The sequence below is a fragment of the Passer montanus genome, unplaced genomic scaffold, assembly GCF_014805655.1.
Source record: "Passer montanus isolate IOZ18808 unplaced genomic scaffold, ASM1480565v1 scaffold18, whole genome shotgun sequence".
Classification (NCBI taxonomy): Eukaryota; Metazoa; Chordata; class Aves; order Passeriformes; family Passeridae; genus Passer; species Passer montanus.
Window position 1 is genome coordinate 18,698,364 of NW_024365381.1, and position 27,393 is coordinate 18,725,756.

At 38.6% G+C, this 27,393-nt stretch overlaps 1 protein-coding gene across 15 annotated transcripts in view; it reads left to right on the forward strand.

The window, feature by feature from the left end:
• Positions 1-27,393, forward strand: part of NRXN3 (neurexin 3) — a 920,037-nt gene that overhangs the window by 359,675 nt on the left and 532,969 nt on the right. For all 15 annotated transcript variants that reach the window (XM_039705065.1, XM_039705064.1, XM_039705053.1 and 12 more), the window contains 4 exons: positions 8,818-8,937; positions 13,866-14,247; positions 15,720-15,910; positions 16,408-16,581. In XM_039705065.1, the coding sequence (XP_039560999.1) occupies positions 8,818-8,937; positions 13,866-14,247; positions 15,720-15,910; positions 16,408-16,581 (867 nt within the window). The remainder of the gene's footprint in view (positions 1-8,817; positions 8,938-13,865; positions 14,248-15,719; positions 15,911-16,407; positions 16,582-27,393) is intronic.

Genomic DNA, 27,393 nt, shown 5'->3' on the forward strand with positions numbered 1-27,393 from the left:
TCCTTCTCTCAATAGTTTCTCACTTCAGGCAGGGAGGACCACTGTGCATTACCAGTTATGCACACATAGCTTGCCTGTAATATCTGAAACAAAGGATCTCCACTTGCAAATTTTGGTTGCTGTTTGTACTTATTAATAGTATGATTTCTATGTACTTTGATGTTCCCCCTACCAAGACACCTGGAGTTCCCAGTAGACTTATACGTACTGGTTAATATGCAAGTAAAAAAACTCCAAAGACCATTAAAAACGTGACACTCTTCAGAATGGAGGTAGTAAAAAGAGAGCTAAACCTAAAAGGGCATATGCAGTATTCTGTACCCCCTGCAGAAGACTGGAACCCTGCTGGCTCTGTAGTCTGTTAGACGTTATTTCTGTGATGCTGTTGTACTCTTAGAGGGAGGCTGAAGCTAGTTCATGTCATACTCCTAGCAGTAATGAAGGTGCAACTCTGTGTGCCTTTGTAACACCTCAGGCACCCAGGTTCCACAGGGAAAGGTACTTTAATTGAGAGAAACGTTTAGGTTCTTTGAACATGTGATGATGTTGTTCTTTGCCCTTCATATCTGTATGATGTGTTGGTGCCAGGACTGTCTTCTGTTCTAATGCTGTGTTGTTGGTGAGGACTGTGCAGTGTGTTCTAAAGATCATAAAAAAAAGAAAAAAAAACCCTTTAATGCAATATTTGGGACTGGAGTTTCAAGGAGCTTTTTGTTTCTCTGACTCAGCTTTGTTTCTCTGTTCAACTGCCAAATGTGCCTTTGGGAAGAGGAGAGCCTTTCTTTGGTATTATTTTCTGTGTTCTGAAAGAGGGGGACAAAGATGCTGCCCTATTGTTAGGAAGTGGTCTCAGATCCTTTTCTGAAAGACACATGTGCAATTACCATTAGGTGCTGTATTGCCATGTACTGTATGATTTATCCATCTTTCTGATCTCCTTGCTTTGCAGATTTAGATGAGAAGTGGCTAGCTACTATATTATTTTTAAAAGGAACAAACAACCCCCTCTACGTTAATAATCATATCATTCTGAAATTCAAATAATCTTTTCAAATTAAGTAATAGAGGCAATTAGAACATGGGAACACTCACAAAATGGGATGATCTGAGCTTTTCAAGCCTGCTTCTTCCTGTTACTTAGTAACATAGCAAAAGCACAGACCTTTGAGAAGGAGTGTGAGGGAGAGGAGTCGATTCTTGGTTTAAAGACTCATATATATGATTAATAATTTTTTCCCCTCCAAGTGGTTTGAATCTCATCCAGGCAGTTAGCAGTCAAATTATTTCATTGCTGCTATATGTGTGTCTGTATAATGAATATGGCTTACTCCAGTTGTCTCAGCTTCATCATCAGTATCTTTTTCCCACTATCATCATGATTAATCCACTTGCTTTGTAGCATTTATGGAGAGACTTAAAACTAAACAGGAAGAGAAGCTTCAGTGGTCTTACTGTTGGTAACATATCTATGCTTCAAGTAAGGTGCATCAGTGGGATTAGTGTGAAGCTGTTTGGGTTTGATATCTCTATTATTGTGTCTACACAGGAATAAAGAGAAGAATTAAATCTCAACTTTTTCAGTCCTGCATCTTGTTTTGATTTTACTGCATCACTGGAAAGCTAATAAAATGCAAAATTTCCCTTAAATAGAATGTCTTCTCTTTATTTTTGTGGGGTACAAAAGACTCTGCATAATTGTTGCTATAATGGTTACTTTAAAACTCTCTCTTATGGGCAAACTTCATGAGGTTCTGCATATTTGTAATTTCTGCATATACTCATTTCTTGGGTAGCAAATTACACTCATTAAACAAATGTACCTGAAATCAATGGGTAGTTGCTATTATGGAGGCGAAAGTGGGTTGAAGTTCTAGAGTTGTTTTATTAATTGCTGGGGTGGAGTCATCTTCAAAGCAAAATATATCAGCGCGTGCACCTCTGGAAAGCAGCACTGAGTACTGTAACTCCTTTGTACTCAGGTAATGCTGTCTAAGCAGCAGCTTCAGGGAATGTGGTTTCCCTCTAGTGGTGCTCCCTGCGGTAGATGCTGCTCCTGTGATCACCTGGCTGGCCCACTTGTACCAGGAGTAGTCTTGAGCTTTGCTCTGTGAAAATCTACTGTGTACAAATAATTCCTCAGGCAAGTTGTAGATGAGTCACAGTTAGCAGCCTCTGTGTTCCTCAGTATACCAACGCTGAAGCTTTTGTTGCCCTGATCTGTTAGGGACAGCAGTTTAAAGCATTAGGCAGATGTGAAGTGGTTCATATGACAGCCTTATCTGAAAGCAAACATAGAGTCAGTGTGACTGAAATAGCTTTGAAGTTAATTTAATTAAACTCTTGTAATTCTTAATTTTAAAAGCATGAATACTTGAGGTTCTTTTACATATTCTGTGTCCTTTTTTGACCTCCTCCCTGATTGTGAATATAAAATAAAATCCCTTTCCTTAAAAGTGGAAAAAGCTCACTCAATAAAAATGGGAAACCATCTAGTGCCATTAAGATTATCTTGAATAGATAATAATGGCTAATTTTATTTTTAAATGGTGGATTTTTTTTTCATTTAGCTTGAAGTTGAAATATTTTGGATGTTTTCTAAATCAGAATAATTTTTTGGATGAAATGAAATATCCTTTCATTGAAATTCCTATTTAAACCCTTTTGAGGGGATCTAGTCTATTAACATGAACATTTTTCTGTTAAAAGTTATTTTGCTCTTCATACACTATGTAGTGTCTAAAGCACTAAAATTCAGCAGCATTGAAACTGAAGTAGGCAAGGAGCATACGCTACTCACTTTGTTGGGAAAACCTCCATATAACTGCAGTTTGTGCCATGTGTGACCTGTGTGATATATGCAATCAAATTATCTCCCTGTTCTTAATCACAAGTTATATTCATGTCATCTGAAAGACATGCAACTTAATTTGTGCACTAAGTTTTGTTTCAGAGTTTTATGAAAAAGCTGCAGCTGTGTTGAATGCTGCCTGAATCTGTGCTGAACATTATTACAGCTATTGGCCAGGGTGTCAGCAGTGAAAATCACAGTTATACAGTATGGGGCTATATGTATTTATAGCAAAAGCAAGGAACTGTGTTGTGTTTTGTTGGGATTGGTTTTGGTTGTTTATTTTTTTAATATGAGTTTTAAAAAATTAAAATAGATTTTGTACAAGATTTGTACCTTGCTTATTTTTTGCCATGTTTATATGGAGATGGGGGTATGTTTGAGGGATCTAGGAGGGTGGTCTTGCTAGTTTTCAGTTAGTTGCTGAGCTAATGCCCTGCACTTGGTCTGGGTGTTTCAAGGAATTCTTACTTGCACTTGTGAGGCTAATTGACTCTGTGGATGTTTAAATGACTTTGTGTATGTGCTTTACTGCTGAATGGATGTAAATAATTAAATTTTCCTTCTGGGTAGGCTGATGTAAGTAATCTCAACTTTATTGACTTTTCACAGTAAAGCCACTGTGTAAAGCTGTAAACATAACAGTTTTTAGCACGCCTCACAGAAAAGTTGTTTTTTAAGTGCATGCTATATGTTTTTTAAACTTGTGGGGTAGTACATGGACATGATCCTGCTCTTTGAGGAAATGGAGAGACTGCTGCAGGTAAGGTCCCCTGTGTATCTGTAGGGGGAGTGCAACTGCTTATTCTTTGTTGGCAGCCAACATTTTCTTGAAAAGAGGAATTCTAAAGCCTGTATATGAGCAAAACAAGTGTGTGTGTATGAGAATATAGGTTGATTTGACTGGGATATCTAGATAAATGTCTGCAAGGTACAGTCTGGGGTTGCCACTTGTTTCTTAGCAATTAACAATGCTCCTGGTGTTGAACAGCAAATCCTGGTCAAAGAGACCATCCTAATACACTTTGTCCATACTAGTGCTGCCTGAAAGAAACAACAAAATTTACACTGGTGGTTTATATTTAACCAAGATTGAGAGTTACTGAAGATGTTCAGAGCAGTTGCAGCTCTGCTTTTGAACCATTACTGTGTTTTGATATTTAACCTGTGCTTTGTAGTAACTTACTGCGAATCAGGAAGCCACAAAGGTGTGTGCAAAATTGCCAGCATCTTTGTCCTTGTAACCGTTTCTTCCTTTTTGAGGTCTTGTGATTCGTTGTCACATTTCACAAATCTCTGTGTACACATTTGATACAGCAAACCACAACTTCTCTGGTCATTGTTTAAAGGTGTAAGTAAAAACAACCAATGCCCCTCCTCCATCAAAAATTGAAAAAAAAGCAGGAGGGCAAAGAAGCTGCCCCTCCTTTTCTTGGAATGCTAATATGCTCATGGAATTCTGACAGGATGTTGCCCTGGATAAAAGAGACACAAAAATCTTTCCACTGAAAAAATCTGAGGTGGTAGCTAAGTGTTTTAGTGAAAAAAAGTAAAAGGAGAGAAAACCTTATCATTACTGAGGGTCTTCTTTGAAAAGCATTAGTATCACTGTGGAATTATTTATCATTGTAATTGTACTGAGGAAAGCATCTTGTCCATTCTCATCAGTATGACAATATCCCTTCTATTCAGCCCTTGTGGCTTTCTGTAGACTTCCATGTTCCACTTCTGTAGTGTTGGATAGGATATGCAGTGATAAAGATAACCTGGTTTCATGCAAGTCATTTTAATCTTATAAATGGATCAGATGATGAAAGTTTGCACCAAAGTAAAAGCACACGTTTTGATCCACCTGTGAGAAACTGCAGAGGGGATAACCCTCTTTCTCCTTTACCTCATAGAGGAAATTTCCATGTGCTGTTAGCCACTGAGGGTGAATAAGAAGTGCATTTTCAGAGGTATTGTCAGAACTGCATGCCTCTGACCAGCTGTTTGTTCTGAACAACAATCTTCAAGTGAGTTCTTGGGAAGCACATGGGGAGCACTTGGCATTTTTAAAGGGCATAATTTGCTTTTTGATTCTTTATACCTTGGCATGTGTATTCTCGGCACTTTTATATAGTTTATTTGAGCCAAGCTATTAATTAGGAGCAGTGCACCCTTGATACAGAGATAAGGTTTGGGACACTCTGGGCAGATTGGAGGGAGTTCTTCCATGTTTCAAAGCATATACTATTTTTTTTTTTATGGACAATATGCATAAAAGTTTGAGTAGATGTTGGAGGATTCATGGGAGAATGAGGAGGAGTCACTGTGGCTGAATCAAGTAATATATGCTGAAGAAGCCTGCAGCTGAACTCATGTCCAGAATTTAGGGATGGCTGAGATACAGATATTTTTGCTTCTGATTAAGTAGTATTTGCCACTGCAAAGCATAAAAAGAATATTCACTAGCCTGCCTCATTTGAGTTGGAAAATGAAATGTGGTGATCAATTCCATATGATACACAGTCCCTCAGAAAGCATTAGGAAAGGGGAGGGAATGACCAAGATGATCAGAGATGCCAACAGGAGTGAGGGTCTGTCAGCTTAACTGCTACATTATTGCAACAGTAAAAACTTTTTTGTTCTGTTTACTGTTATGATGTCCTTTACTCTTTTCATGCATAAAAAGAAATTGTTGAAATTACCTAATGCCCAGTGGCCCAAAGTATTATAAAGAGAAAGTGTTTCCAGGTGTGCTGTTCATTGCTTTCATTGCTACAAGAGTTCCTTGTTTGCCTTTTCTTGTCTTTTATCATAAAAGAATGTTATACAAAGGGAAGATACAAATCTCTAGATTTGTTTCTCTGTCCATTTGATCTTCTGTTTTGCTTCCTCATACGTCTGTTGTCCTTTTTGAAGGATGATGTGGTGCAGATATCTTGAAAGGACGAAAAAACATAAAACTGCAAAACATAAGACCACAGAAAAGCCTGGCAGGAGATTGTTCTTAGGGACAGTGTTATGATGGCACATGTCTTTTCTATTTTCCCCAGCATAAGCAACTGCTGGATTTGGAATCTTCAAGTCCTTGTTTGAAAATTGATCACACATAAATGTCTGTACAGTAATGGCACGTGCTCAATGAAATGAATTTTGGTATCCAGATGTGAAAGTCCCTGCATACACAGGTCTTGGAACTACTTAGAGTTCAATGGGAGCTTATACAAAGAGCACCAATTTATTTGCACACTGTCAGTTGAAAAATGGGGACACAGTTTTGCTGTTTTTCAGGTCAGCCTGCTGCTGCATAAATGTATTGAAAACATTTGAAAATAAACCAGTTTGAATAGAGTAAAATAACATTTGTTTAATGCTTTAATATCAGTTATGTTTGGTTTGAAAAATATATCTGAATGCTCTTAAGCATGCTCATGTATTGAATTTTTGTATGTAGTGTTATTTGGGTAACCCTACTAAAAGAAGCCAATGCCCATTTTTGCAAAAGGGAGGGTGGTGAGTGAACTCAAGTATTAAGACTTGGTTTCTACTGATCAAATATAAAATTGGCTGATCAAAACATGGACTTAAATGATAAAGTAATTAATATCTTCAGTGCTTAATTTTCAAATTTTTAGCCCAAGCTAGTAACCAATTACTTCTAAGTAGACAACCTTATTAATTTAGAAAATGTGGGAATGCTGCAACTTTCTGTTCATTTATTTGTGAGTTGGTTAAGCTGTATTTTCCCAGAACATATTCATATAACTTCTGTTGGTGTCACAGTTTTGTTTTGAAAGTGTTACAGCGATCATCATGACAAGCCAAACCCTAGGCTGTTTTAGCTGATCCCTGTTTTGTCAGGCTAGGGTTGAAAAATGTGAACTAGAAGAACAGCAACTGAGTTACTCAGCCATGCTGAACATAGAGCTGTTGCATAGAGAGCATTGCATTGTCAGCTGAGCAGATCCCAGCACACCTGACTGTTTCTTTTGGCTGAACCCTCCAGAGCTCTAATAGGTATGTGGATAAGATTGGGGAAATTTTTAGAAAGCATTTGCCACCCCTCCCCCTTTCCCCTGCTTTCAGATGGCATTATGTAAACACACAGTTCTAAGTGGCCTCCTTCATCTTCCTACCTGGGAAGTGGCTGTGTAGAACTATAGTAACTGATGCTGTATATTTTGATGTAGACAATAATTTCACTGTCTATCCAGGGAGAGATATACGCTTGTGAATTATGCTTTAGGATAAAATGTACTTACTGATGTAAATCTAGCACAACTTTCTTGGATTCATAGAGTTTTGCTTGTCTGATGCCAAAAAACTTAAACATTCTGGCCATGATCTATCTGCCTTGTTCAGCTGGATTTATACATGTGGTTTTGTGACTTTGGCATGTGGATGAGGGACAGCAGAAGTTATGGGTTTCTTCTGCTAAGGAGATATTCTCTGTAACTTCAATATGTGACTCCCCATCCTTCTAATCCAGGAATGACGCTTCTCTTTCAGGTCACTAGAAAAACATTTTTTTCATCTTAGTTTGTGGTAAAATTGGCTGGCAATGGCCTTTTTTTGAAAAAGGTATTTTTTATTCTCCTTTTTTTCTATTAGCATAAACTGCATGATTTTTTCAAAAAAGAGTAATGGAATATTTATTTTGCTTTGGTCTTCTTCTGAAGAATTCCCATACTACAGATAGAATCCTGGCTGAATGAGTCTCCACCTTCTTTGCCCATGTTCCTTCTTTGGTGAGAAGCAATTACAGTAATGCTGCTCATTAGGGACTGTGCATCCTGTGGGCTATGAACTATCTGGCATTAGTTTTACAGTGCAGTACGATGAGCTGTAGCAGTGCCTTATTGTCCCTATCCCACCTCTGTTAATATGTTCAAAATCTCTCTCTGGTTTTTTTTCTTTTCTTTTTTTTTTTTTTTTTTCTTGGGTTTCTATTTTGGGCAGTGGGTCCAGACCAGTGTGCAACAAGTTTGGCTGTGCTCATTCTATATTTTCTGGTATACCTGGATCAAAACTCTCTACTTTAGTACTGTACTGAAATGAGAATAGATGCTTTTAATTTAGCACACACCATTATTCAATTTCACTTACCATTTGACATGAGTGAGGTGTTCTGGTCCTGTAATCTGAACAATTAATTTTTTAAGTAATTGCCTGTCAACTGTGATGGGTGAGCAAAACTAGACAAATATAGGTAGCACTAATGCTGTCTTCCCAGGAGCATTGTTTGCAAGGGCAACTGTGGTATAACCTTTGGGAGAAGACATGACTCCTCTTTCTCTTTTGACTGTAATCCAAGGGGTGAAGTAAGCACCTCAAATCTAGGCTGCTTTGCCAAAGAACCTCAAAGCAATCAGCAAGGTTGGTGAATGGTTTTCTTTGAGATTATAATTAAAAAAAAAAATAATTTATGAAGGTGGGGGATGAAGTTCAGTGATGGGTTTCTATTGCTTTTTGGGGTGGGTTGTGGAGTTTTTTGTTTTTGTTTTTTTGAGACTGAAACCAACCTGGTGTTTGATACTGAAGTGTTGAAAGACCAGTGTGTTTAACTTTGAAAAGAATCCCAAGTACCTTGGGGATGTTTTAATCCCAATTATTAGGACAGGAAAATGCTACTGTAATGGATCCCCTTTGAGACATTTCAGTCATCAACTAGTTTTCCCATTACTGTAGTGCGCTTGTGCAGCCTAATGTTTGGAAATTTGTACCACAGCACAAGAGAGATTTCTACCCATTTTAAATGCATGTTGCTTTAGGGCTCTGTGGAGGGAAGCACCTGACTGAGTGGAAGGGTTTGTGATTCCCTGAGCTGGCAAGTGTAGATGTGAGAGTTGGTTAGAGGTTGTTATGCACCTGTACACTCTACTGGTCTGTATCACACCAAGTTGATTTTCATTATTTTCCCATTGAGAAAGTACTAAAGCAATTGTGGGTCTGGCTTTAACTGCTGCACCTATCACCTTTCCCAGGCAAGGGACCTGAAACTCTTTATGCTGGGCAGAAACTCAATGACAACGAGTGGCACACTGTCCGGGTGGTGCGGCGAGGAAAGAGCCTCAAGCTGATGGTGGATGATGATGTTGCTGAGGGTAAGTGTCACATGTCAGTACTTTTTGGTCACTGTATCTCTGCTCCTAGTCTTTGCCATTATGCGCCTTCTCCCTGTTCTTCTGTATATTTCTCCCCCCACCCCTTCCTCTTAGCACTCATGTATTATTTAGTGTTACGATGTTGAAAATGAATATTCAGGACTGAGAGATTCCTTAACTAGCACCAGAAACTTCTGTGACAACGGTAATGACCTGGGATACGGGTTTAGGGAACAGATAAGCTTGCGCTTATATCTTTCTCTTGGTCCAGGCTCTTTCTGAGGTAGGCTGAACACACTCCATTCCTGAGTTGCACGTGTGATGGTTTCCAATGCTGTGGAATCAAGGCCAAGGCTCTTTAGACTGTTCCTCTGCACCAACTTTTCCTTGATGATAAACCTGCACGAAGTACATGTGCTACAGTGCACAGATTTATGTCTCTGCTGCTCATTTTTGGGTTTTTTTTCCATTATTTAAAAAATTTTATTTTATTTCTTATAGTTTGGGCATTCTAGGTTATTTTCTTTATTTTTTAAAATTTATTTCCCAAGTTCTTGCGTGCATGGTTCAGAGCCATCCAGAAGAAAAAGCAAATAAAGCAGTTTTTTCTCAGCTTTGGTTTAGAGTTAGGGAGGATCCTGGCTTGACAAAAGTTGTCAGTCCTTTTCTTTTTTTTCTTGATTTTTAAAAAAAAATAATTTTCTGCATTTTCAGACAGCTTTTTGAGCTCCTACTTCTTGTTGAAAGGAGAAAAGAAAAGATCAGCCAGGAAAGTTGGTGTGTCCCAGGTTAAGATTTGCACTGAAATGATCAAAGTACTCCAGATTGATCCTTTTTTAGTTGCCGAATTTTAGAGATTGTACTTTTCCTATTTCTCCGTGACTGCAAGAGCCACAAACCTATCTTTCTTTACTTTTGAAGGTCTGAAGTTCTCATATTAGTATATAATTTTAGGAAGTGAGCTTTTGAGAAAAACATCAGTAGTCTGGAGGCTGATGTTGATAAAAAAAACCACAAAACAACAACCAACAAAAAAACCCCAAACCAAAACAAAAAAATAAAAAACCAGGAACCTCGGATGCAAAACTGATACAGGTATAATTGTTAGTTGACACACATGATGGTTTGCCAAAAAGCTGAAATCCTTTTTTCTGAGTAGCTTCTATTCAGAATGCAACTAGGGGTAATGGCTGACACACATAGTGCCAGATACACTGTAACCTGTCTCTGAAGAAAAGTATTTTTCTTCTATATGAATTTGAATAATTTTATATATTGTGGTAGTTTGGATAATTTGGAAAGCCAGGAGTCAGAAATCTGAAATATTCCCAAAGAAGTCGGCTAACAGGAAAATGGCTTGAAATAAGTTTCTCTCTGAAAGAAATATGTGCTGTCCTATATAGGCTGTGATTTTGCAAGAGAGAACAAGAAGCATGCAAGAAAAATCATTCCCTCTCCTTGTTAGAAATCAGCCTTGGTGGTGGTTTGGTCAAAACTAGCTTATAGGAAAAATGAATTTTATTTAAGAAGGAACTTAAAACTTCATCCCAATTACTTCTAATTTGAGAACAATTATTCTGGATCTGCTTTTTTAGGAAGCACCACGAGGTGGCACTCTCTGCATTGCCGAATCGATCCCCCAAAGCCATCTGTTCTGGAAGTCTTTTTCACGAAGCTGAGTTTATAAATAATAATGATACAATCCTGCACTAAAATAGGATACGCATATGTACATGTATATGAATTACATAATTAAAGATGCATTACAGCTAAAAATATCTGTTAAAAGAATGCCATCATGGCAAAGTCAGAAAAGCCAGAGTTAACGTTTTTTGTGCAATCTGCATCCCACTTCCCTGGGCAGATGATAACAGTCTTCAGTGGTGTGGTCACATAGATTTTTCCACAGGATTCTTGCTGTCTTAGACATAGATCAGAAATCTAAAATTAGGCCCCCAGTAAAAATAAACAGCCTATTTGATTTCTGTCTCATTGCTTGTTTGGAACAATGCACGCCAGCTGAATTTTGCTCTAAATTTAGACTTTTTAAAAAATTTTTTTAACGTTTTTTATTTTGTGTGTGTTGTAGGCTGCTCATCAATATGTTTATGCAGAATTAAGAAGCTTTAACTGGATTTATTCCCATGTCTATGTTATATGAAGTGAGTGGACATCTTTTTCCCATTTTACAGGTTTGGGAACAAGGCACCAGAATAAAGCTAGATGTATTTGGCACCCATTTGCCATGTTCTTTTAGTAATTTTCATCAGAAAAAATCCAGCATATCTGTAAATTACATCCTGTAAATTAGTTAAACCCTGCCTCTTGGGGAATTGGATGTAGACAATTAATGACCACCTATGAAAAATTTGTAATGAAGTGTCTGAATTGGTTTCCTGTAGAACACCTAAGGTAGAAACAGAATTCTGGACAGCATTTTACTGTTTAATGCAAAGGTTCACAAAACCTTTGTCCCATATTTGTCCTGACCTCAGAATAGATGTCAGAACATCAGTGGAAGATGCAGCAGATATATTCCTCTCTATGACATCTTCCTAGCACCCAAATACCACAGTGGGAGTCTGGAGTTTTGTCCGTCTGCTACCACTTGAACTAGAGAATTTCTGATTGCTGTAGTAGGTACAATACTCTATAGAGCACAGTGGGGAACTAGAGGTGAACTCTGCAGGTGGGGCTGGTAACTAATGAGTTCAGAAAATACTGGATTGCACTCCACGAGTTCCTAGGAAATTACATCTCTGTCCTGATTCTGATCTTGTATTGCCATGTCCTTTGCAGCTTTTCAATGAACTACTCCTGACTTACTGCAGTCCTGCCTGTAGCACCATTTTTTTTTTTAAATTAAGCCAGCCCCAGTTTTCTCATTTTCCACCTTTTCTAAGATTCTGGGCTCACTTCCTCCAAACTCCCTCACTCCATTTTTAATGCCCCCTATATTTGGGCTCCCTGTCCCAGTGTACTCCAGATTCCCAGTCTTGGCTTTTTTCTCCTACTCAGGCCGGAATTGCCTTGTATTTTTTTAAGCATAAAAGAAAAAAGGAGGCGTTTTCTTGCCTTTGAGAACTGACATATCTTAATTTTATTGTTCTAATTTTTTGAAGTAAAGCAGGATTTTTTTTTTTTAAGTGACTTTTCTAATTTTAAGATTTAATTTACTGCCAATTAAAAATAGAGTGGTGAGAAACATAGACAAGAAAGTAGAACAGTGTCTACCACCCTCTTTTATTGGATTTGCTCCTCCCTGCCTCTCCTAGCTGCCCCCACTAGGCAGAGAAAGGGGTTGGAGAATGGTGGCAGTGCTCAATAATTGATAAATAAAATGTTTATTATGTAACAGCTCCTCTCTGATGCTCCTTCCTCCTCACACTTCTGTCCTGCTCCAATGGGGGTCCTAGCCATGGAATGCAGTCCTTCATGAAGTGCTCCAGCATGGGTGGTCTCCATAGGCTTTCAGGAAAACCTTCTCCAGTGTAGGCTCTCCAGGGGCTGCAGTTCCTTCAGGAAATATCCACCTGCTCTAGCACAAGAGTCCTCCAGGAGTTGCAGTGTGGTTGTCTGTACCACTGTTATCTTTGTGGACGATGGAGACTTTCCACTCTGGCACCTGGAATGCCCCCTCCCTCTTTTCCATCCTTGATGTTTATAGGAGTTTGAGTTGTTTTGGTTTTTTTCCCCTTTGTTTCTTGTGGGTAGCATTATGTCCTTTCTCCCAGGTACCACCATCTTGTCCATGGGGCTCAGCTGTGCCCTGTGGTGGGTGGGTTGGAGCCATTTGGAACTGGCCATGTCAGGCATGGGCTAGCCCTGGCCTCTCCTCACTAAGGCTGCCCTGCAGCCACCCCACAGCCAGCACCATGCTCCATAAACCCAATGAGAACTGCAGAAAATTTCATGAGAGAAAAAATAATGGCTTATATGTAGCAGAATTTGAATAGTGGTTGTACAGTGAATAATAGGAAAACACTTAAATTCTTAGTATTTCATTCTTTCCTGTTTACTAAGTGGACAAAGGCTCATGTACAAAACCACCTTGCGCATGTGACCAAGTAATGAAAACTACCTTAATGAAGAACTATGGAGGGCTAAAATAAGGCTGGCTGAAAGGGTTTTAATTCTGATGCTGCCCAACTTGTCATACTGTTATAGCATACTGTTGTATTTCATCTCTCTGTATGGGTTCAGTGTCAGCACTGGTGCCTAGCACACTTAGTGAAATATTTAAATATGCTGTATGAGGAGTCTGACAGTAGTATTTGGTATACTGAATAGCTTGGATATTTTGAGAGGTTAAAATCTTGTCATGATGCAGTAAATAGCCCAGGTGGTAGGTTGATTATTTAAATAGATGGAGGGCTTTTTACCTGTTGCATTTTTGTGTGTTTCCCTCCTGCCACGCTCTTAAAATAAGAGTAATAACATCAGGCACAAGGAGAGAACAAAGGACTAAATATCAGCAATTTTGTGACTGTTCTCACTTCTCTCACTGCTCTATTTATATTAATCTATGTTTAACAAGTGTTCTCAGGAGATGCACTTGGAAAAGTTGTTTCAGAAGTGTTCGAGTTGTTTGGCAGATGGTCTGCTGCATCAAATAGATCACCCTCAGCTTTTAGGGAGATGCCTTATCCTCTTCACAGATAAAGTCTGTGAAGCACAGGGAAAAGGACAGAGCTTGCTGCCCATGGCCCTTTAGGGGCCTGTCTTTTCTGCCAGGTTTTGGCAACTGCTGGATTCACACATCTCCACCAAGCCTCTTCACCAAGATTCTGTACATCCTTTATTATGCAAGCTACGGAACAGTGATTGGATAGGATTTAGTTCTGTGATCAGTCTGGAAACTGGAGTGTCAAGGGCTCTGTATACCCTGTTGCTGATCCCCAGTATTCCTCCTTGTTTCTGTCCTTCAGGCACGATGGTTGGTGATCATACCCGCTTGGAGTTCCACAACATCGAGACAGGAATCATGACAGAGAAGCGGTACATCTCCGTCATCCCCTCCAGCTTCATCGGCCATCTGCAGAGCCTCATGTTCAATGGGATGCTCTACATTGACCTGTGCAAGAACGGGGACATTGACTACTGCGAGCTGAAGGCACGCTTTGGGCTCCGCAACATTATAGCTGACCCTGTGACATTCAAGACTAAGAGCAGCTACTTGAGCTTGGCCACCTTGCAGGCTTATACATCCATGCACCTCTTCTTTCAGTTCAAGACCACCTCAGCTGATGGCTTCATCCTCTTTAACAGTGGTGATGGCAATGACTTCATCGCAGTTGAACTAGTCAAGGGGTAAGTGGCTTTCTGTTGTTTTCTACCAGCTTATTTATAGATAAAATACTTATAGGTGAGCTTAAAATGCTTGCATGAAGAGAAGTTCACCTGATGCTCATGTTTTCTCTGCTGAGCTGTAAGACAAAGTGTTTAAACAAAAACACTGGAGCTTAAGACTCCTGATTTCATCACTGACTTCTTCCTGTGGCTGTGGGAGGGACATTTTTACAGTGTGCAACATTAGCATTTTAAGTCATTGGGACATAGTTAGACTAATGTTTAGTCCTGTCAACATCGCAGATTGGCACAGAGGAGGAGATATGCTGAGGGCTCTGTATGTCTCTTCTTCCCCACTCCCTCCCCACCCTTTTTTTTTCCCCATTGTAATACTTGTTGTTTTGCCATCTCCAGTGAAGGAAAAAGAAAAAGCATATATGGGCTGCTGAATTTCTAGTTCTGCTGGTGATGCTTGATGAAAAGCAGACTCAGCTTGCTTTTGAGCTACTGTATTATTTTCAGAAGACCTATAGCTCATAAAAAAATTCCTTTGTTTGCTGAACAAATTTTGATCTCTGATGATTTAGTTATGGTAGACATGTTTTCCAAAGTTTACTAATCCTGTTTCTTTCAGTTCAATCTGTTTTGTTTTTGGCTTTGCACATACTTCTGTAAGTGGGACATTGAGTAATAAAAAAAGGAACAGTCATGATCTCCTGGTGCTCTGTTGAGAGTAGAATTTTGTTGTCTTTTTTTCTTCTCTTTCCTTTTGTGAATAGAATACTTCTCTTCCATCCTCAGGTGGATTTCTGTGTTTGAACTATGTAAATAATTCAGGGTAACATTCCCATGACTTCAGTCTTTGTCAGGGTCTCTATTTTTGCCAAAAGCTTTGCTAATTGTTTTTCAGCTGTTTGAATAAGTCTAGGATCTCATGAGAATTTTAGTACAATATTTCAAGTGAGTTTGCTAATTAACTTCTTATGGGAGTTATTCAAAACTCAGAATTAACTTGGGGAATATATGCTCCAAATAAGCATATCTAGTGTTGTTCCCCAGTACATTTATCAATATTACCAATTAAAAAAATATAATTATATGCACAGACAGTGTTTTTGTGGCTCTGAGAGAACTTTGTGTAAAAGAGGAATGTTTTATGGTTAGAATCTGATGACTTGACATATTGACATCTCAAAATACTAATCCTTACACTTTGGAAAGGAAACAACTATATTCTTTCAAGGCAGTGGCTAATATTTTGGGATGACTTGACATATTGACATCTCAAAATACTAATCCTTACACTTTGGTGGAAAGGAAACAACTATATTCTTTCAAAGCAGTGGCTAATATTTTGACTTATTAGAACTTTCTAACCCTGAGATATTTCCCTTCATGACTTTTTAAAGTGAATTTACCACCTCTGGCTAGAATAAGATTCAGCAATGCTGGAGTTCTTCCAGAATATTAACCAGTTCTTGCTATATTTACAGGTATATACACTATGTGTTTGACCTTGGAAATGGACCTAATGTTATCAAAGGCAACAGTGATCGTCCTCTGAATGACAACCAGTGGCACAATGTTGTCATTACCAGAGATAACAGTAACACACACAGCTTAAAAGTGGACACTAAGGTGGTCACTCAGGTTATCAACGGTGCCAAAAATCTGGATCTTAAAGGTAAACTCTACAAGATTAACATGTTCCCTCTGTTCTTGCAGGGCTGAACTAGTGAACAGGAGAAAGCTTGGAGTAACTATGCATTACAGAACAGTAAATCTGGACTTTGCACATTTTGGCTTTCAAATTAATTTATCTCTTCTTTGTTTGACAACTTATTGTAGCTAAATAGTTTGTCATATTTTGCTTTTTCAGAAATTGTCATTTTTCAGTTTTTCCTAGTTAAGTAGCAATGAGAACTGGGATTATTTAGGGGGTTTTGTGATGCATTCTTTGTTTGGTTTTGTTTTTATTTTGGTTGGTTCTTTAGTTTTTGGGTTTGTTTTGTTTTTTGTAGTAAAGGAAGCAGAAATAACTTCTTGCACAATGAGTTGATCTCTTTTTAACTTTTTCTGAATGTGTGTTGACTTGGCTTTATTCATGTTTGGTGCCAAGAAAAGTGACTCTAGAAGGTGTGTAACCTCCTCCTCCTTGTACATTTACCCCTCCTGTTCTAGGTGATCTCTACATTGCTGGCCTAGCTCAAGGCATGTATAGCAACCTCCCGAAGCTTGTGGCCTCACGTGATGGATTTCAGGGCTGTCTGGCATCTGTAGACCTGAATGGGCGTCTGCCTGACCTTATCAACGATGCTCTGCACCGCAGTGGGCAGATTGAGCGTGGATGTGAAGGTATGATTGACTGCAAGGACGTTCCTCTCTCCAGCGCTCACTTCACACTTCATTGTTGCATCTACTTATTTACCTTACTGTCCATTTCATTAGTTTCTTCCATGGCAATATCCTTTATTACACTTTTGTCTATGTAGCTTATGGATTGATGGTTCCTGTAAGTGTCTTAGCAGCTCTTCTCCTGTATGATCTATCCCGTATGAGTTGGTACCTTTAGTAGTGGGAAAGAATGGTACTAGGGGATGGACTACTATTTACTAGTAGTTTTCTTAAAGTAGTTTACTAGCATTACAGTAGTCTTAAAATACTTTGGAAGATGTTCTGAGCATTCAGTTTGTGCTTCAGAGCACCCTTTCTTGGGATTCACAGAAGTAATTATTTTGAAGAACAAATAGATACAGGGGAAATGAAAGGTAGAAGGAGCTGAAGGGTAAAGATTGGACCGAAAGAGGATTTAATTTTTAATGAGGTGAGCCTCCAGTGAAAGCACTGGAGGCATTGCATCTTCTGCCTGGAAAACATTTCTCTTCTGCTCTTTCTCTTTTCCAGCCAGTTTAGAACTAAGTGGGATGAGTTACTTTTTGTGCCATGTAAACAGTAGTGATTTCTTGAAGCCTCTTTAAATAATTTGTTGTTACTGTAAGCTTCCATTAGTTAAAAGAATATTGACATCAGCATCACTGACTGAGTACAATGCATATGGCTTCAATTCCCAAAGAACTTGGGATACTTACCATCCAGAATGCTGAGGGTCTGCTGTCTGGAATTATGTCTAGAATCACTCAGTACCAGTCTGCTGTGTTGGCTACCAGTCACTATAGGAAGATAGCTTTTTCTGAAGTTGGTATGTACATTTGCTAAAACAGCATCTATGTCCCAAACTGATCCTTCAAAAGTTTCACAAATTGAGGGCTCCTTGTTTGTCTTTCTCTATTGTGTCAAGATTACAAGTTATATCATGGTGAAGCCCTGCCACTTGTCAAAACTGTTCCTTCTTAGGATTGAGTATAATCTGAGAGAGAACTTTGAATACTAAATTGACCATCCAATCAGATCTGATTCCTTGCTTGTGTCTCAGTGTTCTGGTTGTCTGGGCCCCCTCCTTCCATGCTCCCACAATAATACTGTGCTTTGTGAGAATTTTGTGTCCTCTCACAGGAGCTCACTCCATGTCAATTCCCATCTCACAGCATTGCTGGGTAGTTGTAGGCTGTTTTTACTCTGTCCTCCTCTCTTTTTCTTAGTAGTGTCTATTAACCACTTTGTTCCTTGTGGAAATGAGCACAGTGTCGGAGAACTTGTGTCTTTGCCCGTTTGGGGCAGAGCCAACAAAAGAAGTACCCCTTTTCTGTATAGTTGTTTTTACGGTTCAAGGAAAAAATGCATTTCAGGTTTATAAAAAAGTCTATTCTATTTGTATTTGATGCATTGAAAGCTCTTTAATATTAGTGATTTTTGGATGACTCCTTTGTTTAAAATTATTGTAACCCTTTGGCTCTTTAGCTGGCATGTGATCTCTACTAGCCCTCCTCCTGCAGAGAGCTACCCAATTTTACTATCCTGTTGTTCTGTGGAACAGAACAGGAATAGAGCCATGAGGTATTCTATTTGTATTTGATGCATTGAAAGCTCTTTAATATTAGTGATTTTTGGATGACTCCTTTGTTTAAAATTATTGTAACCCTTTGGCTCTTTAGCTGGCATGTGATCTCTACTAGCCCTCCTCCTGCGAGAGCCACCCAATTTTACTATCCTGTTATTCTGTGGAAAAGAACAGGAATAGAGCCATGAGACTTGCCCTGAAGAGTGCCCCATTAGAGCTGTAGTGTTTCCTTCTCCCATACCCAGTGTACTTCTCTGATGTTGTGTTGTATTGCTGAGGTTGTGTAACATCAGTGCTGCTCCCAAAACACATAACATGGCACTTTGTGTGCCAGTGTGGTACCAGCACAGATGCTGCCTGAATGTGGAGATTGCTTTGGTTTCCAGAACACAAGTTACCCTTCTCTTCTAAAGTCATTCAAACAGGACTCAGAATTGGAAAGAGACCTAAAAAAATAGGTGATAAGGTCAATGACGGTCATCATTCTGCCTTTGGAAGAGCTTGATCTTGGAAAGCTGTGCCCTTGCTACCTTCCCAAATGGTCCCTGTTCAGTACCAAGGAAACTGCTGAAGAGCAAAATGTTGTTTTAGCCAACATATTTAGGACTAGTAGAAAAACTGAGAATTTGGTTACGATAAAGTTGTTACATTTGTTGTTGGTTTTTTTTGCCTTAACTTTTGAATCTTAACAATCCTCAAAGCTTCATCTCAGATCTGTCTCGCTGGCTGCTGGTCTCTTTCCTTACAATTGCCGGTGAAAGTCACACTTATATCCTGTTCTCTAAGGAAATAAAAACTCTAAGGCTGTTCAGTCCTTATGTCTCCTTAGTTTGTTTCCATCTGAAGTAACTTTGGGTGCAGTCATAATGGTTTTAAGGGCAGAAGTTCTAAGTAGTCCTTGCTACCTCATGATGTCTAAATACGTTTTTAATAAACAGTTGCAGGCTTTTTGTCTGAATAGTCATGCTGTGTGTTGATTTGCTGGACATCTCTGTATTTCATCATGAAGGGCAGAGGGACCACATATGTGATGGGAACATACATGCTTAAAGAAATGTTATTCCATTCCCACATATGAATCTTGTCTTTCCAAAGTCATGTGAGAGAGATTTCTGCTAATGTTTGTATTTTGTTGAGGCCTTGCTTTCAGAGGCAGAGATTACCATGTGGCAGCTGTTTTCTTAGAAACTGTCGGTTTCATCTCAGGACAAAACCAAAGAATATTTAGAGGAAGGCCTTGATAACAGTAGAATTGAGATGTAGGTCACCAGAGAGCACTGTCCTGGCTAAGATGCAGCAGTGACACTGCACAGGGGTGACATGGTTACCTCCTGTTTGTGTTTTTTTATCTTTGTTCATGTATTTCAGTACCCTGTTTCATAACACCAATTAAGATTTACAAGTTTCAATAGGAAAATAATATTCCTTATTGTCTTGTCTTACCTCCTTTTATTGAATTTGAGCAAGCCATTGAATTTCCTTGACCACATTGTTCCTCTTGTGTGCTTAAGCATGATTCAGCCTCCCTGTGCATGAAAGCGCACACTTGACACATAATTATCTGTGTTCCAGTGATGAGTAAGGCATCTCCTTGAACAGGAAGCACTTTCAATAATTTGTAATTTATAGGAAATATTTTCCTTTGGAACCTACCAAAACATTATTAGTCATATATACGAGTCACTCTTGAGATGCAGACATCCTTGAGACTGAAATTGGTGGTTTTTAACAGTGTATAATAGAGCTAAAAAGAGTCAGTTCAGGACTTGAAGCAAGAATTACTTTATCTCCAATGTCCTACTGGTTCTATTGCTGTAATTTCTTTAAATTATATATGGTGGGATTTGTTTAGGCTAGCACAACTAAACAGCCTCTTCATAGTTTTTGTTAGGTGCCATATCAGCTCCCTTTTGTATCATGTGTGCTGTAGAAGCTTATGGTTTCAGCTTTTGAAGTCAACCATTCAATAACCTGTCTGTTTGACAAGATGATAGCTGCTACACTGACATGTTTTGTGTTTCAATGTATCCTATAGTACCATTGCTTTTGGCAAAGGTTTTTGAGGGGGATAATCTGGAAGAAGAGAACCAAAGAGTGTCTGAAATGTCAAATTAGTTTATGGAGTTAAAGCTGCATATCACACTTTTTTTTTTTTTTTTTTTTTTGTGGTTTGGTTTATTTTCATTGGTCTTTTGCAATTGCTACATTCCTCATTTTTCAGGACCAACAGGCAGCTCTTCATGGATCTTGGCAGTCTGGTCAGATCTGTAGTGGCAGCTTGTGTTTCCCTGGAATGTTGCAAAGCCAGAACCACCTTGCTCCCTGGTATGTTCAGGTGTACTACACACAGCTGTGAGGAGAAAAAATCTTGGGGAGCATGACATGATACCAAGATACTTGTTCATTTTTCTCAGTTTCTTGATCTGTTGTGGTCACTGCAGTTTTCATCACTACCTCTGGCAGAACAAGAGGGCCCTTCCCCTTACCACCACCTCACAAAAGGCATTGGTGAGAGGGCCTGAGAAAAGCTACCAAAAGTAGGGAAGTGGTTAAGACTTAAATGGTCCTTGTGTCAGTGCTGCATCAGGGTATTAAGCACACTAAAGAGACGAATTAATTTTTAGAAAGGTTTTCAAATGGGATGGCCTCTTCCAGTGGCAGCTTGAAGGCAAGTCTGCCACTTACTTTTGGCCTTGCTTTCCCCACCCATAAAATTCATCTTCCGGGTGTTCTTGTATTTGTGATAAGAGTATGAAATTCATCTGTGTCTTGCAAACCACTTTAAAAATGTGGGTGGAGGCTCTTGGACATGAGCAAATCACTAGAAACTGAAGAAAAGTCTTCTATCAGAACATAGTTGTCTCCAGTCTGTATCTCAACAGCCTGTGAAGGGTGGTTAGAAACTTTTTACTTCTGAGTTTGAGCAAGATAGACTATTTACATCAAACATAAACAGTTTGAGAGAGAAGATGTCTGCGCTATGGTATATATCAAGAGTTTGTAGATAGAAGTTGTACCAGGTGACATTTCTCTTCTTTAAAGGAAACAATTTAAACTTCAGCTCAGCTTTTTCTCACTTCTTGACTTTTAAAATGAGTTCTTCTTGCTGAACTCCTCATCTCTGGTCTTACTACTAGATAAATGGGTCAATTTATTCCATCCACCTCTTCCAGTGGCAAGTAATTCAGTGGGGCTTTTTTGGTTTTTTTTTTTGTTTTTTTGTTCTTACTGGGCCATGAAAAAGTTAATCAGATGTCCAATCTTTTGTGTAGTTTGAAGAGGATGCCCTCAGTATTGATGAGTACTTTCTGCCTTTGAGGCATTTATCTCTTTATTAATTTGCCACATGTTCTCACATGTTTTCCTTTCTTTTAATTGGACATCCTTATGTTGCTTACCATGGGCACTAGTTATCTGAAATTTAGCTGCATGTTCTAAATATTTTTACCCCTTCCTAACAGCAGTGGCTAAAGAACATTTTATTTCTTGTGTAAGATAGTTTTCTATGTGCTTTAGAGTTGTTGCTTCTACCTCACCTGTTCCACTAACAGCTTCTCACAAAGGAGACTGATTATTATTAAACTGGCTGACACTATTCCCGATGTTTTGAGACTTTTTTTTGATTCTAATTTAATCTTCTTTCCAGATCCCACAGTAAAATAATAATCTTTTGCTACTTTCCATGAAATAGTATAGTTAACCTTTGGAATTCACTGGTGCATGAAAAGCATGAATGACACATACAGGCTGGATAATCAGGAACACATTTTGCATACTAAGCAGTATGTGGAAAACAGCAAATCTAATCTCATGCTTAAAATCTCACAGCAGGATAATGTCAAAAAGGATTTCACCCTTCATCTGCTCAGTAGAGAAAATTCAAATCTGGTCATACTTCACTTTCTGTTTGGAATCAAAGGTTGTCCATTGAAGAGTGGAGCATTAATTTGCTTCGTGATGGTTTGACATCTTTCCTTTTCCTTGCTTTTGTATTCTCTTCTCATACTGCTACTGGATTTATGGAACAAATATGAGCTTTTCTCTCAACTACAAAGAAAGTGAGGTGCAGAGAAGTAGGAAAAGTACTTGTTTGTTATAGAGAAATTACTTTGTTAGAATAAGTGTTGAAAATGATGCATGGAGAAGTGCATCCTTTTCTTTCTGCTCCTTCCCCCTTTCTTTTGAATTTTGTTTAAGGAAAATGGGATTTTATAGCTTTATGTAGTAAAGCGGTTTCAAAAGTGGAGAGAAAATTCTGACTATCTCAAAAGAGAGGATAATTGCTATCTTGAGTCATTCATAGGCTGTAAAACAGCAAAGATTAAAAATGTTAAAATTCTTAGGAAGCACAGGAAATGGCATCTGCATGTGTCAGTTCTAATTTATTGGGTTGTAAATGTAAAAGAAGACAGACTGGTAGTTCTCCTTTCCCCACTTTCTTCAGTATCAGCTGTGATACTAGAACTTGTTAAGAACAGGTTAAGAGGGTAAGTATGCACTTCTTAAATAAACATGTTTTGAGCAATAAGGTTGATTTGGTGTTTTGTTGTTCCTATTGTTCTGTGTAATGGAAATATTTAGCCTCCAGTGGCAGGGAATTCAGGAGCTGCTGCCTGTGCTTCCATCTTTGTCCTCTACTTTTTCCATTCTGAAAGAGAAAACTTAGAATCAAGGTATAACACACCAAAAATCTATGTGGCTTCCTTGTAAACTGACTCCATTAAAAAGGCAAAACCAAACCAACCAAACAAAATAAACAAAAATGAAAAGCCAAAAAAAACCCCAAAGAAATGCTGTGCCTGCATGGAAGGCCAAAAAAAAAAAACCCAAAGAAATGCTGTGCCTGCATGGAACAGCATCAGTGGTATTGTTTTGCTATTAATGCTCTTCAGTCTTCACAAAGTGCATTTGGATCTTTAGACAGTCAGACTTAGTAGAACCATGATTTTTTTTTCCATGTGGACTATGATTTGACCACGGATAACAAGATCATTCTGACCTAGGTGAAATAATGAACTGGTACTCTTTGTTTTTCTCTGATGACTGATTAAGACTATATGGGTCTAAAGCCTGAGCTGTCTGCTTGCCTGTTGATGTAAGTTTTTTTAAAGAATGTGTTGAAATCTATGAGCAGGTGACAGCTTGTGAGGGGGCAAGGTGTTATAGTCACTTATATCCAGTGTCGAGTTCAGTTCTCTGGATAAACAGAAATTTTTGTCTTATGGAATTATCAGTCCTCTATGGTTTTCTGGCAATAAATCCACTTTGGACAAAAACTAAATGCATGCTTGGTGGAGGTACTGAAAGTCAAATAGATTTTTTTTTACTTAAATGGATTCTATGTATTTCTCAAACAAGACAAAATATATCTAAAATAATTGTAAATGCTAAGAGATGGGTTAAAGAATGTGATGTTTTTTCTTCTCTTTGTATTTATAAATTTTGTGATTTTGTGTGTGCATGAATGAAATGCATTTCTATTTGGGTTTATCTGCTGGTTGCATTAATGTAGTCCCTGTCCCTCTGTGCTCTTGTTGCTTACGTTGTCATTTCCATGTGTTTTGATTATGCATGTTGGCTGTGATAGTTATACCAGTTGTTTTTATTTATTCAAAATGATGTTACCCTGGTTTATCTGCTTTTATACTAACCTGTTGTTTATTGTCTTTGCTTTTTTTTCTTTTTTATTTTGCTAACAAAGTTGAGTTGACCAAAGCTGACCTGCAAGGTAGTGAAGGTTGTTCTTCTCCGTTACTTGTCTCAATGAAAGATGCTTTTATGTAACTTTTAGTGCCTTTCACTGGGTGCAGTCACACCTCTAAGACAGGAACAGAATGGCAAACTCCAGCATCTCTGGAGGGGGATTCTGGGTTGAAGAAGAACATGGCAAACAATGGAGCTGTTTCTGTTGATGTGGGGGATTTGACTGTATCAATCTCTGAATAGCTGTAAAAGCACCAGTTGATTTCCTGGAAAGCCTAATGATCGGGCAAATACCTGCTGGACATTAATATGTAGAAGGTCCTCAGAGCTTTAAAAAAACCAGAAAGCTGACTTAGTTTCTGATCTCAAGGAAGGATATCAGGGGGTAAAAACTGTTTTTTTGTGTTTTTTTCTTCTTTTTAATGTAGATTTTGAAAAAAAAATATCACAGAAATAACTTTCTGGAATTTCAATTCTAAAATAAAACTTAAAACTCCCAAAAAAATCTCTAAACTACAAACTCCCTTAATACTTAGAATGGCTTTTTACAAGGCGTAGTCAGGATAGGAAGGGTTCCTTTTTGGAGGGTCAGCACAGCAGCAGACCCAGAGAAGAGCACACGGGAGCAGCTGTTAACACGGAGGAGACGAGGAGGTCCCTTGTCCCCTGTCTCCGCCGTCAGTGCTGCCAACATTGCTCTGATTCTGTGCCACAAAACTCCTTCCCCAGCAGCTGCTGCTGCACCAGTGGTGTCACAGGCTTCCCCCCAAAGAGACCTTCTGGCAGGTCTGCAGGCCCCTGGTGGTGAGGAGTGCCTGGTGTCTGTCCAAGAAACTGGGGCTGAGTCATCTCCCCTGCAGGTGTGTCCTTGTCAAGGAGCTGTGCCACCAGGTCAAGGAGGTATTTGAGAAAGGCACTAGGCTGAGTAGCATTTGTGAGAATAAGAAGGAAACCAGGTATTCTGAGAGACCCTGTAGACTTTATTCCTGTGACATAAGTAAGGAAATGTGCCTATTAGAGATTACTAGGTCTTTGATACTAGTATAAACAGAATTATGTTTTCCATAGCACTGAAAGTGAATCCTCTTAAATATGATAATGAAAATGTACTTCCCAATTCATGTGTCAAGACTGCAATATAGAGTACAAATTAATTTATTCTGGAATGTCATGAAAGTTAAAAAATTACTCCTCCTTTTTAACGGAAAAGGAGATAATGGTTTCATATATAAGGCGAAGTCAGAGGCATTGAACAATGTGTCTCTGTTTAGCAGTCCTGAAGCCACAGATGGCATCTGTTATGGGGTCATCTTAGTCACCTTGAAATTTTATGTCTAAGCCACTTAATGTCTAAGGTTCTGTTATGAGACAAAATATAGAATGTTCCTCTTTCACCCTCTGAGGTAGAGACTTCCTGACATTTTACATATCTCTGGAATTAAGGCTTTGTAGCTTTAATCACATGATTCAGAAACTCCTTTTCTATCTACTGTGTTTACTGTGAAGACATGGTGATATTTCTGACCTCATCTAATGTAATACATGCCATTTTCAGATTAAAATATTCTTGTGCTGTATTCCAGGTAGCCACTACCTTTCCTTCAGGATATCATCTGTATTTTTTTAGGTAGAGTTTGGTGTTCTGTGGCCAGTAGAAAAGGATAAAAATAAATTTGGATGAATAAGGATGTTGTAATAGGTAAACAGTTAATTACTGTAGCAGTTGTTGACAGGAGCATATTAAAAGATACCCCCTCACCCATTAGGTAATGATACTGACAGTCTGAGATAATTTCAGCAATTGGATTCTTATGATACATTGAATCTGAAATATTTAATAGCCTTGAGGTAGACAGAAGTTTGTGATGTATTTTGCTTTATGTGTGTGGAGCATCTGACTGCAACTATGTTTTTTTGGTATCTCTGACCTGTTTCCAACTGTAAAACTTGAATTACTCTGTATTACAGAGGTAAGTGATGCAGAGAGGTGCTGCCCCTAGGGGACTTCTGAAGATTATGTAAATAAAAGTTGTAAAATATGATATTTGAAAAAATAGGAAATATATGTGGATTGAGACAGATGTGATAAGAAAAAGGTGTCCTGGAAGTACACTGGAGTATAAATAACTTTAGGATTAAGATGTTTTCTGCCATCCACTCAAATTGTGACAATGATTTTGGGACTTATTTTAGACATCAGCAATATCGTGTCTCTCTTGCCACAGCCACTGTTCTTCTCTGTAGTCAGTTATGTGTCCATCAGAATTCACAATGCATGCTCGGGAATTCCTGAACTTGATTTTTTATGTTTATTCAAGTGAATGCGTCATGCACAGGAAGTTTGGAAGAAAGAGATCTATTGTTTTGATTCTTCCAGAGTCCTCAGAACCAAAGGCATATTATACCTGTGAAGATTATTCCATCTTATCCTCAATTTTTTTACAGAGGTCTTAACCCTGTAGGAATATTTGCCCTTGAGATAGATACATCTGATTACATAGAAGCCTAAAGGGAAGCATTCGGCTTGAATGTATAAATTTGGATTATTGGCTTTCCAGGAAACCAAACTTTGATAAATAGGTTTGGCTATTCAGGATAGGCCACGATACCTCGTACTTAACGGCTGGACTTGATGATCCTTGTGGGTCTCTTCCAAAACAGACTATTCTGTGATTCTTTTATATTGCTGTGATTTGCAGTGAGCAAGGATGTTTTTCCAATGTACTTTGTTGTTTTCTTGTTCATGTACAGTCCTTTCAATTTTCCTTTATGCTTTTAGTTTCTGTGTCTGAATGTCCAAATGCTGTTTACTTCATCATTTGTATCTCCCTGTCCCTTGTTGTGTTCTGTGTGCAGGCATACTCCCTTTTATGCAGTTGATTTCTTGTTCTCTGGTTGGGATTTTTTTATTATTTTGGCCTTTTTTGTTTTTTTTTTCCTCGCCAGCATATGTATAAGCACATTGCTCATGCCCTTTTAGGTTACCTAGAAGTGGAAAGTGGAAGAGTGGCAAGGGAGGAGGTGATAGGTATGCCTAGAAGGCTGATAGGTGTATGCCAGCTTTCTTTGAGGGGAAGAAAATCCCAGCACTTTGCAGATCCGTTTCTATGATTTACCACTGCTTCTAGATTCCTTTCTTTTGTAACCTTGAGATAGATATGCTTTTTATGGGAGAAAGCACATTTGTGCATATTTGTTATTTTAACTAGTCCTAGCTTCTGAGGCTTTCAGACCAGCCACTTATTTGGAACAAAAGGCCTCAGCACCATGACTTATATCAGGTGGATGGAGTATTCAGGCTCTGTTGAGGCATTAAAGAAAGTGGCTACATTTTTCAGAGGACAGAAGAATGCTGGCTTTTGAGTTATTTCTGACATTGAGTAACTTTAAATATGGAACCTGACAGATGCCTAACCTTATTTAGGTGATGAAAGGGATGATGAGTTCTTAACAAAGTATGAAAACTGAGAGCTTGAAGAGCTGGCCTTGCAATCGTTGAAAATCTG